Source organism: Megalops cyprinoides, chromosome 18, assembly GCF_013368585.1.
Source record: "Megalops cyprinoides isolate fMegCyp1 chromosome 18, fMegCyp1.pri, whole genome shotgun sequence".
Lineage (NCBI taxonomy): Eukaryota > Metazoa > Chordata > Actinopteri > Elopiformes > Megalopidae > Megalops > Megalops cyprinoides.
In genome coordinates, this window is record NC_050600.1 from 2856575 (window position 1) to 2869244 (window position 12670).

At 45.4% G+C, this 12670-nt stretch overlaps 1 protein-coding gene across 3 annotated transcripts in view; it reads left to right on the top strand.

The window, feature by feature from the left end:
* The first annotated feature begins 218 nt into the window (after window positions 1-218).
* LOC118792914 (NACHT and WD repeat domain-containing protein 2) overlaps window positions 219-12670 on the top strand; it is a 39575-nt gene continuing 27123 nt past the window's right edge. Inside the window, exons 1-3 of one of the 3 annotated variants that reach the window (XM_036550756.1) lie at window positions 219-296; window positions 1859-2030; window positions 9085-9173. In XM_036550756.1, coding sequence (XP_036406649.1) covers window positions 1880-2030; window positions 9085-9173 — 240 coding nt within the window. In that variant the 5' untranslated portion in view covers window positions 219-296; window positions 1859-1879. Of the gene's footprint in view, window positions 297-1369; window positions 1442-1837; window positions 2031-9084; window positions 9174-12670 lie in introns of those variants that run through there. The other 2 variants (XM_036550757.1, XM_036550758.1) reach the window with 2 other exon arrangements.

The window sequence follows — 12670 nt, forward strand, 5'->3', positions numbered from 1 at the left end:
ACTCGAGCAGCCCCAGAGTAACGTGCTGGGGGGTCTCTTGGCAAAATACCCAACCCATTAAGCGCGCGCAGGTTTATGTATGATTCATATGCAGAGGGGATTATGATTTTCACCGCAGAGCGAGAATAAAGGTTATCCCCCTGTTGGACGCACACATAATCTCAATGGCAGCTTCCTCTAACACGCTGAGTACATGCTGGGTTCACATGCGCCTGGATCGACAGCCTAGGGCATTTATACTGGCACGCTAATGGCACAGCGCTCAAAGCCCAACTGCCGCCTCAATCGTCACATCTGTAAGTTGAAAAATATCTATAACATATTCATATATTTTATAATAAACGTATTAACGACGAATACAACTATTAAGCATTAGTATTACTGTATCAGTTTTTTTTACTCGCCGATGTTTTTGCTTGTGATGGGTCAATTAAAAAGAAAGGTAGCCTACAGATCATGTAGGCGGTGTGTGCGATGTTTCTATTGCGTAAATATGTGCATGACTTTGAATAATTTGAATAATTTTCACCCACTTATTTGACGGATTTTTAGACCTGCTATTGTGCGCATTCCCACTGATATTGCTGTAATGGTATTTTTTAATCTAATTAAGCGTCTGGCATTTGTTTATTGCAAGCAATTTTAAACTTTCTAGGAAAAAAATGTTCAGCGTTCCCCCCATAACAGTAATCCAATATAATCAATTACTTTTAGTACAAATCCAATGCACTTAAACTCCGAGCACTTACAATAACACAGTGCTGCATAAGGCGTACATTTATTGATAAGATAATTAATTCTGCCCCTCCTCCTCCAAAACGCTCCCATCTTGGCTTCCCAGTGCAATAAGAGACAAGTTGCGATGTGGAATAGAGGACCCTCCGTCGATAACACCCGAATGAGCGGAGCGTCACTCATTGAACGCGGTCCATTGCAATTTTCATTACGCTGCCTGTCTGCAAGACCGCTATTTCAACCACAAGGAGAACATTCGGAGTCCCCACTCCAGCACTCGTGCGGCCGGGGATGCTGGCTTCCGCCGCTCGCAAGGCATTTTCTGCTTTAATCTCTCGAGGCTGATTCTTGGTCAGCATTCTAATGGGCGTTTATTTCTTTGTTGTTGTTTCATTCGGATCATTCTTACTCGGATTTTTTCTTTTTCCTGAAAGCGCTAAATGAAGAAGATTAATGTGAGCATTGAGGAAAAAAAGTGTCTTATTTAAGTGTGAATAGCTTATTCTTGCCTGCAGTCAGTCTATTGAAATGCGTGCTGAGATTGTTTCTTAACCGTGCAGAGGGAGTTTACAGCGAACATCGGAAGACAATCTGACTTTTTTTCGCTTCTTCTATTTTTAATATTTCTTCTGGTTTTTCCTCCCCAATCGTTTCAGGATATTTCGACTGCAGAAACCGACGAAACGGAAACCTCTCAGGGTGAAATGTACTTAAATTAACCGATTGTTTTTCTTGCATCCTACAGGCATCTGTACATCTTCTCTGGGATTTAAAGCTAAATTGTTAACCGATTTCTTCATATTCTTTAGTTCAGATTTACACCATGGCCTCTGTATTCAGAGGATCCGATTAAAACGAAAAGAATGAAAAATTATTACTGAACACAATGCTATGCAGAGATTTTAGGCATAATTGCACCAAACTGAAAACACCCCCCGCACACACAATCCGTATAGCGCGTGGCTTTGCTGTCTCTGGAGTTGTCAGATGATCACTTATCCTAACTTGATTTGTGTGCGTGTGTGTGTGTGCGTGCGTGCGTGTCACTCTGTCTGTTGAGGTGTGCGTGTGTGAACCTGCATATGTATTATAAAAACGTTCGGGCGTTTCTTTGTGTTTACAGTCGCGCTGGAAATCGCCGTCCATGTGGCCCTCTGGAGTCGGTAACAGACTGCCCTGTCCCCGGGAATCCGCGCTCCGCAGGGCGGCCCTCAGTGGCAACGTCCTCGCTCTCCCCCCGTACCATGTACCAACGGGCAGGAGCGTTCGGGTCTTCATCAGCGCCAACCCCGACGGTAAGAGCATAAACAAGCCGCTGCAGCGAAAACTCAGTGAACCGATCCGGCTCAGCAGAACTTCCTGAGCAGCGGGTTTTAACCGCAGTACCGTGTCAGCGACACCTTTGCAGGAAGTTCCCGTTGTGGATCTGCAACACCTGTTAGCACGCGCAATGCAGTAATTCGGACGTCGCGATCGGCAAACCTACAGCCAGGTGTAAAAAAAAAAAAAAAAAAAAAAACACAAAATCATAAAATCAAGTCGTGCTTTCATGCTGCTGCAAAGGAAAGCGGACGGTGATCAGAAACCCACGAGCGGCAGCCGCTGGCACGGGCACGGCGGTGAGCGGGTCGCGCCACCGGAACGTCCCGTTATGTGTGCTGTAAGGTACAGTGGAGAGGAGGGAGCCGCGGCTGGAATGATGGGCTGCCAAACAATCAGTTAATGGCTTTGTTAAATTAAATTACTGGGGGGAATCAGCGAAATAGCGGTGCGTGTAGAATCCATTTGTCTTAAGAGGGAACAGATGTAGCTAGCATCTAGCGGCGGCAGGGCTGGTGAGTCTTTCCGCTGTGAAGACGGGCTACTTGCTTCAAGGTAGTTTGGTTTGATGTCAGTTTCTGTCACCATGGCAAAATGACATGTATATATACTTATTTTTTATGGCCTTATTCTTGCATCTTAACTGTACCGAGCTGACGGCTTAGTTTTAGCATCAGACGTTTGATATCAGATGGATTTTATGAATCATTCTGATGGATCTCAACTTGTGTTGAGATGCGATAAAACCGTTACGTTTTAAACTGACTTTCAGCAAATGTCACACAGGAGGCTCTAGGTCCTGAAACACATCCACACAGTCAAGTCTCTGAACCCAGGCCTGGGGGAGCTTTTTTAAAAATAGGCTTTCTAAACTGGGAATGAACAATCTAGAGGAAGTGAAGTGAGAGAGAGAGGGAGAGAGAGAGTCAAGCTGATTGAGTAAACATGCTAAATCCTCAGAAGTATTTTTAAAACTAACAGCTAACAATCAATTTTTTTTTTTTTTTTTTTAAAAAAGTGCCTGTGTGTTGGAAAATGTAGTCCTTGTGTTGAAAGTGAAATTGTATTCAATGAAGCAATTTTCACACATCACTGCTTTTTTTCCCTGTCACTCAAGTTTATTTCACATGTGGCTGATTCACTTACCGAAGGAATTCTGTGTCCATGCTGTGCATACATACACACATACAATATGAAATGTAAATTTGGAATAAATTCGGATTTTTTTATGCTGTAAGGTGCACCTCAGACAAAAGCTGAAAAACTTGGCTGGAACTAATAATAATCACTATAACACTATTAATCACTATTATTGCATTACATTAATTTATTCGAGGCTCTTATCCCCAGCAGTTTCCAGTACAATGGAACTGAAGTGTATCTATTTGAGTTGGATAACAGTTATTATTGTTATAATGTTAAACAAGCTTGATAAAAGCATTAAAACACCAAATGTGACCTAGGCGTGTGTAAAAGCTCAGAGGAGAAGGCCAGGTCTGAGCCTTGATGGTTTGGCTGGCTGTCCACACCTCTACACATGACGCAGCGTCGCATGCATGTCCGGCCTGTCCAGGAGCGTGGTCCCTCGCATGGCCGTGGCGTGTGGAGTCTGGCCTTTCCTGTCGCAGATTTTTCTTTTTCCTGCTCCTTCCACCTCGGTGTCCAGCTCTCCTGGAAGTAGGAGCGGTTTACAGACTGAGAATCCACTGTGAACGACCGGGGGGGGGGGTTGGATAAAAGCAAGGATATCTCCTGCTCGGAACATCCACAAGAGGAGGGCAAGTGCTCCACTTACCGATGAGAGCCGCGCTCTTAAGGGTGCTGAAATCACACTCGCTCTCTGCTCTCTCCGTTTTAGGCAGAGATCATTGCAAATCCTGTAGTGAAATGTAATGAGCTGGAAGTGTGTAGTCTCTTAATGGCCTTTCTGTGTTTTTAAAAGTAACACACTCCACATTCTGCCTCCCCCCGACAGTGCTATTGCGGTGTAGTTCCCTCCCGGGACACTAGAGGGCAGAGTACATTCACCACAGAATGCTGCGAGGTTGTTTATCAATGTTTAGATAACCTGGTTTGGCACCATAAAGAGGTGGACAAATGGATAAAGAAACCTGTGCTGGGATGTATATTTCACAATAGCTTTGTGGTTTGTTCTCCCTTGGTGTAGGCCTTGGCAGGTAAAACAAATAAAATAGACACAAAAGCAAACTGTGAAGCGAAATATTTCCTGATATTGTTGCATTATCAAGACCCCGCAATGCTAATGTCATACTTTTGATAGGAAATATGCTCAAGTCATGAAAACATGCATTAAATGTACCCACATCACACTTGCAAAAGCGTAATCTCCACAGTATCAGTTGAAACCTCTCCCTGTTGCCAAATCTGAAAGAGAGGAGACATTAATAAATTGCTCTGACACAGGCTTACACTCTGACAATTTTAATTTCAGCCTCAAAGCCACATGTCATGCAGCCTCCTGGCATTAAAGATTTGCCACGGTTGCTTTTGTCCGTCAATTAAAAAAAAACTGCTGCCTTGTTCCGTCAGTCACCACAAATTCAAATGACATAAGAAAACAGCAGAAGCAGATAATGATTGGGATGATCTGTTAGCGCTTAGCAGTAGAGCATGCAGGTGTTGACAGCAATAATGTCCCCCACAGAGTGGATGCATACTCTAAATGTGAACAGAGGCTTGGGTTTTATATAGAGCCTTTTGCCCCAGGATCTGAAACTGGTTCACAGTAAGAGGACAGGGGACATTATGGGCCACAAGCCCACAGCATTGCCCAAACACATTGCAGCCCTGCAGGTGTGAGACCGCTGGATGCCACAAATGCAGAAATGCTTTCAGTCTTTCTGGCTGCCTCCATCACAAGCCAGTTAGGAGAGCATGTGGTGCAAGTGCTTCAGACAGATTGCAGAGCTTTGTATTCTGAGTGCAGATGCGCTCGTGTGAGCCAGTTTTTACTCAAATAGTGGAGAGATTCTTATTCTTCTGGCCTGTCAATTTCCCCTTTCTTATTCCCCTTGACTTCTTATTACCATCATCAATCATATACAATATGTAACCATGAAATCTATAAAGCTGTAGACAATGGCAATCCTTGGCTGCTCCAGGATCCATCTCTGGGGGTGCAGGAGGGGGCTGCAATACTGGTGGCTGTAATTTAATAGATTTGTTTTCAGTGGAAGTGATTGAGTCAGATGGGTTTCTCTGCAGCGTACGTAGGAACCTCCATTTTGCTCTTCCGCCCTTCCTCTGCGGGACCCTGGACTCTGTAACTGAGGACTCACTGCTGCTCCTCTGTTACTCGGAGATGGTTTTCTGTCTGTGTATTCTTTCTGTATATTCTTGCTTGATCACCAATGCTTGTCATCTTCTCTCTGCTTATGGTATTGTAGAGGGTTCATTGCCTGTTAGTGATATGGTAGCACATGGTAGCACATATCTGGTTTTGTAAGAGATTCTATCTGTGTTACATCTTAGTAAATTTCAATGTGACCTGTTAGTGACCTTCCTTGTGAGTTGTTGGTGACTTTCTGAATGTGGCTTGTTAGCGTTTTTTTTTCTCAGTGACATGTTAGCAAGTTTCTGGGAGTGGTAAGTCAGCAAGCGTCTTTGGGTCTTGTTAGCAGCATTCTCCGTACGGTGTGTTAGCGAATAAGGCTCTTGTTGGGGAGTTTTCCTGTGTGGCGTTTTAGCACCTTTTCTGTGTGGTGTGTTTGAAAAAATCTCAAACACATCACACCAAGGAAGTCGCAAACACGTCAGACACGGAGGAACTCCCCAACATGCTGCAGAGAACCTCCGTAACACATCACAGAGCCATGCTGTCTCTAGGGCTCGTTGCTGAATGTCTCTGTGCAGTACGTCTCTCCATGGTGCATTAGCGAAGGTGCCTGTGTTGCATATTTGTGACTTCCTCCCCTTCCTCTTCCTCCCGCTGTTCGTGGATGACTCGGTCGCTGTGGAGAAGCAGCCTCCCTGGCGGTCATTAAGGCCAGACTCGTTTCCGCATGAGCGATCCGTGTTGCACGCGGCGCAGTGCAGGAGGTCCGTGTTGAATGATTCATAGTACGGTGTGTCAACGCGGCCACGTCATACGGCGTGAGTTCAACTTGCGGACACGTCTACCCCGGAATCGGCCATGGCGGACTCTCCATGTGAAGTCTCTGTGTTGAGCTGAGTGTGTTGGGTGGGCAGGGGGATTGGAGCGGACAGAGTCAGAGTGCAGCCTCTGTGTTGAGCTGAGTGTGTTGGGTGGGCAGGGGGATTGGAGCGGACAGAGTCAGGGTGCAGCGGAGGCCGAGTGTGAGCATTTAGAGCAGGAAGGGGATTAAATTAAGGGCAGAAAACAGATGGAGGCAGCCTTCGGTTCAGCAGAGCAAAAGCAGCTGCGTGCTGTTTACCGCCTGAGACACGCCGGACCTCCCAACTGAGCCATGCGACAGGAGCCTGTGGACGAGGGGACAGACGCTAACGCGCTAATCCACTAACGCGCTAACCCGCTAACACGCTAACACGCTAACCCGGGTGACGTCTCAGAAATGGACTGAGATGGGCCAGGCGGGGGTGTGTGTGTGTGTGTGTGTGTGTGTGTGTGTGGGGGGGGGGGGGGGGGGGGGGGGGGGGGGGTTCGTTCACCCCAGAGGCAATTTTCCTATGTGGCTGTCAGAAGTCAGGGACAGTCTGCGGTACACTACTCTGAGCACTCTTCCCGGGAATGACCCCCCCCTCACCCCTCACCCAGCCACTCTTGACACCCCTGGGCGGGCTCTGTTTTTAACTGTACCCGCCCTTCACCCTCTACCCCGAGAGAGAGGCAGGAAAGGGGGGGGGGGGGGGGGGGTGGGAGCAGGGCCTGTCCTATCCCATTATGGTAACCCTAGGATAGAGCGAGAGAGACTGTGGCGAGAGCCAAACAGAGACCAAAAGAATGAATGATACAGAGGGAGGAGAGCAGCGAAAGCTGTCCGTTTTCAACACACGCCTAAATGCAAAGCGGTGTGAACGTGAGGTGTGGCACCGCTATGAGACAAATGATGCGGTACAACATCATTTGTCAGAAGATGGCCAGTGATTCCGCTGTCCTAAGCCCCGTGGGGAGTTCATTCCACCACTAAGGGACCAGTACAGACAGAAATTACATTATTGTCATTTGGCAATAGTCCAGAGCGTCTCACACGGTGCATCTAATAAAGTAGCATGAAAAGTTGCACAAACAGGACACCACTAACCACACATGAAGGAGCGTCAGTGTTACACGTAGTGCTGAGATTACAAATGTGTGCCTAGATTGACCTGTAAGTGCAAAACAATACGTACAACTGACAGAGAGACTTAAGGCAGGGGACATTCAGCTGTGTCCTACTCTAAACTGCTCAACACATTTAGGCAAGTAATACATTTTCTGTTAGATTCTTATACTGCTAGTTTGCTGAACTCGGAAGGATATAAAGTGAGATGTGACTACTATGTACAGCAATACTTGCATTAATGTGTCACTGAATGTTAAGGGAACAGTGCATTGCAGTAGAATTGAATGGCACTGGTGCTGAAATTATGACTTCAGGTTGAAACCTGCTGAATCGGGGCATTGCAGCTGCCAGGTCATGCCTTTTCAATGTTCACCCGCAAGACTTAGAGCTTACGCCCACCAGGCCAGTGTAACCATAACATTACCTGCATATATCAATGATGGATTAGGAACATTTGATCTAAATAACACATAAATAAATCACTTATATTTCCCTAGCAGGCAGTGAGTGGCGGTGTGGGATGGTACTGTATCAAAGCTAATTTTGGTGGCCCAGCACTGCTGCAAGAGTTCAGGGCTTGCCGTGGTGAGATACGCCTCATGTACAGATCAAGATGCCAAGAGTTAGCGGATTAAAAGGGGAAAAAGTGTTTAAAATTAAAAAAAAAAGCTTAACTGTCATTTTGTTCAAATTGCAATGCCTGACTTTAACAATGATGGAATCTGCTGTGACTTTAGAACACCAGGTTATTCTGTCACGTGTGTTTGTCCATATAAGACACCACAATTGAAAGAACGCCATGCTGTACCAAAATGCACAGAATTTTGTTTAGATTTCCGTGGCTTCTTTTGCCACAACACACTCTGTTCTGGGGTCTGTGGTTCATTTGCTGCCTGATTGATGCTTAATAGCATTAAATGTTTGGGTCTAAGAATTTTAAAACCCTTTTATTTTAAAACCCTTCAAAGCCACATTGGAGAGGGGAACAATGTGAAAGCTGGCCATTATGAAGACTTTTAAAATATTGATGCTTTATAGTGTTAAATCTTCAAATCTAAGAACATTTTTAAAGCCACAAAGCATCACTCAGTGCAGCTGTGAATACCCCATGTTCATTCAGAGGTCAAGATTACACAATCACATGTTCATGAATTGGTATTTACCCTAACAGGTGAACTCTGTGACCCTTTGTTCCAGCCTTTACCCTTGACTCAAGGAAGTTCTCTATTCCTTAGCTGTGTAACTATGTTCCTCTGTCTCACATGCATATTTAAGCATTAGTCTGCCCTGTTAACATTAGCAGAGCATATATTTTAACTGTGTGCAGTGTTAGTCTATGCTGGCCGATCTGGGTCATAATTAGGAAAGTTCTGTACAAAGGGCCCTTGTCATTCTGTTCCTGGGCTGTTCCGGTTTCTACAGTCTTATAGTTATTTCACATAATACACATGTTTATTGAAATATTACTGCGTATTAATCGCATGGTTATTGCATTATTATTTTTTTTTTCATTGAGGAAATCCCTCTTTGCAAATAAGTCTGTGTTATCAGAACAGTATTCAGGGTTTTCCCATTTGTAGGGTGCTTCAGAAACATGTTCCTGGTGAATAGCAAGGGCCTCCTGTATTCCTCCGTGGCCTTGTCTCCAATCGTTAGCAATTACAATAAGCGCAGTGATTGCCCTCGCGCCTGAATGCTTTGTGATAGGCTGTGCATTATCGATGTCTGCATAACGACCGCTGTGGTGCCCTGCTTTTCACTGCAGACACAGAGGCAGAGAGGAATGCTCTGAAGGAGCACGTCTATCCCAAATTACGCGACTTCTGCCGGGAGAACTATGGCATTGAATTCCAGGTAAGGAAGCTTGAATTTCTTTTTGTCCCAAGCACTTGCTCTCTGTTCATCCTGCTTAACCAGTCCATTGTTTCATTCATATCTTGTTTCATATTTTTTTAAAGATGCATTTTTAGCAATATCTTAAATTGTCAATTAATAGAAATTTTTTTCTAGAAACATACGTTGCAAGACACTGAAAATTCGCAAAGCCAATTGTAACTTTTCCTCCAACTGCATTCCACAGCCAATCACAGAACTGAGCCAATCATAGTATGCACTGTCCAGCCAATGGCAGCAGAGACATTATATGTGTTGTATGTGTAGTTAAGGTTTTATTAGCCATGATGTAAAATGTTTCTGATGTCACCGTTTCCCTCCTGGCTTTTTGGTGTTTTGTAAATCCATGGATGTTCTGAATTATGCTATAGGGCACCATCTGTTGAAGAGCTGGGCTTGTAACCAGAACATTTTAGGTTTAAATTCCAGGTGAAGTGTTGTTTTGCATCCTTGGGGAAAAGTGCGTAACCCGAATGTCTGTGGCAAATGCTCAGGCCATTTAAAGGAAGGATGTCTAAATGTCACCTGTGTAAGTTACCGTGATTTAGAGTTTCTGCTAAGCAATCTACTAAAGATAATAATAACAACAGAGCACAAACTGAGGGGTATGCATCATAATCTGCATTATATTCACAGTGTTACTGATAGGTTAAATCAAACTTTTGATGTGAGCAGAGAAGAGGATTGATGCTCTCTGGTGTATCTGCATCAGTTTACCTTCTTTATAGCTGATGACAGTTAAACTAGGATGCAATATATGACGCAATATGGAATAATCTATTCCAAAAAGACACCCTCCTCTAACTTTTATACATACAGTAGTCACGGATGTTTTCCTTTCCTTTGATGTGGGATTTTGTGTGTGTGTGTGTGTGTGTGTGTGTGTGCAGGTGTGTGTGTGTGTGTGTGTGTGTGTGTGTGTGTGTGTGTGTGTGTGTGTGTGTGCGTGTATGCGTGTGTGTGTGTGTGTGTGTGTGTGTGTGTGTGTGTGTGTGTGCATTTGACAAACAGTTTGCAAATGGCTTGGACACATGACTGCTCATATGGTTGGATCATCTCCATTCTCAGGAGCCAGTTTCTGCATGCTGAAGTAACAAGCTCGCACATGTGTCATTACTTCAGAGGCTAAAGCTCTTTAATACCCAGCTTATTTGTGTGCTTATCCAAGGCCACATACGTATCATAGGCTTTTACATACTGTCCATTCTCACAGCAGGATATTTACACGAAGAACTTCAGGTACTTTGCATTACTTCCCCTGGGATTTGAACGTGAAACCTCCTGATTATTTTCCCTGACTGCTACGCCACACTGCTGTTCTCTGTATTACAGAGCTTGGATTGAACCCTCCAACCTCATGATGTTCAGGCATACAAAGCCTGAAGAGCAAACAGTTCACGCTTGTTAAATGCAGTTTGATCTGGCTCTGACAAGGTGACGTGGTGTGGAGCGCATCTGCGATTCTCTGGATGCATCAGTGTGAATTCTCCCCGGCTCTGATTAATACATTTACATTGCAAATATTTGTGTTGGCTGATTTCAGCTGCTATGCCTGGAGTCACAGCGAGCGCTGGCGTCTTCGGCTTTCAGACGATAATAAAAGCCTGTTTGTCGCGAAAGTGCGATGATTCTGCTGCAAATGGTTCACACCTCCACGGAGGGTTCCAGAAGCACCTTTAAAGAATTAACACACCGCCAGCATAAGGGGGTGGGAATCTCTGACCACCATGTCGGCATTCATGTCTGTCCCTGCCAGGAGACCCAAACTGAGTTGGGTATTGTTGGGCTTTTTTCTTGCATCAGATGCAGAGCAGTAGATTATATGGCTTATGAATTATGAAGTGAGCAAGGAGTGTGTGTGTGTGTGTGTGTGTGTGTGTGTGTGTGTGTGTGTGTGCGTGTGTTGGAGGGGGAGGGGGTTATAGGCTATACCCCAAGTGTTCCGCAGTCATTTTCATTACCTTCAGATTGATGCAGGGAGCCAGGCTCACGGTCAGTGTTCCAGAGGTGCACTCCACCTGCGCCGCAGGGCCGTACCGCGGGCGTGGAGAATCCCGATTCTCCCCCTCTCTGTTCCCGAGAATTTCAGACAGGGTTGTAATGAAATCCGTGACTCCGGGACCCTCGCTGCCGCGTCCTCATTAAGTCAAAGCGCAACAGATTCCTCCACTTTAACAGGATCAGGCGTTGATGGGGTTGAGGGGTGGGGGGTTGGAGGGGGGTGTTAACAGCTGGCCCCAGATTTTGATTGCATGTGTGTGTGTGTGTGTGTGTGTGTGTGTGTGTGTGTGTGCACGCGCTCATGTGCATGTGTGTGTGTGCTTGTTTTCTGAAGTTAGAGAGAAACGCTGGTCGTGACATGACACCCGATGTCTGATCTCAATGCACTGTGACAGCTCAATCAGAATGCTTGTCATTCCCCCCCTTGCAAAAGCAACTTTGTTTATTTGCTAAACCTCAACAGTCAGGATTCTAAAAGTGCGTCCTGGCATCTGCGTTACTGTGACGACACGCACAGCGTAAGCCTAAACACCACGACTTTAACGCTCAGCTCCTCGGGTGGACACAGATGCCCCTATAGCAGAGGAAGCAGCGATCGGGGATCAGAAGGGGAGACGGCAGGGCTCGTATAGATGCGCCCCTATCTAACATCCACTACTGTGAAGCTACAGCTGCCGTAGACAGACAGCAATCAAGGCATTCTCCTTACTGTCACAGCAGGTCTTTTTCTGCCGGTTGGCACTCGCCTCTATTTGTCTATCTGTCGGCCCAAGGTGACAGCCATTCAGGATGTAGGCTTGTTGGTTTGGACGCAAAAAAAAAATAATAATACCCAGGCCTTTGAAATTGAGAAGGAAAATATGCCAGTCCTGGTTTACCCATATGTCTGAGGTTAAGATTTCATTCTGAAGGCAAGACTGTAACCTCACGAATTTTCGAGCACATTGTAAATAAATTCCCATTCTTTTTAAGCGCTTAAACCTCTCAGGGAATATCAAGAAAATATGCAAGACATCAAAATGCATTTCCTCTTAGACAGAGCAAAGCTGGAAGCTTAGTATGCCCAGAGCATTGTGTGTGACGTGCACTCTTTGATCTGCCTGCGAAACGCTTCCACAAGCAACGTTCCGATAATGCAGTTCTTTGAAAGCAGGGAAACCTAACAGGTTTGCACTTTATGTCAGCAGACACTCACACCAAGAGGTTCTCGTGGAAAATCGAATTGCGCTCACCCGAGAAGCGGTGTGCTGTATCGGGAGACGTGTTCAAGCTTTCAGATGTTTTAATGAATCTTCCGGCAGTTGATTCCTGTTTTACAGTGTGGTGTGTTTTCCCCTCATTGGCACTTATAGCTGCACAGTAACTCTTCCTGAGGTGTGTTACTCAGTAAGATATTATGCAAGCCTACAGGTGGTGTTTTCACCACCATCACAAGACAAGGAGAGCGGAGAGAAAAA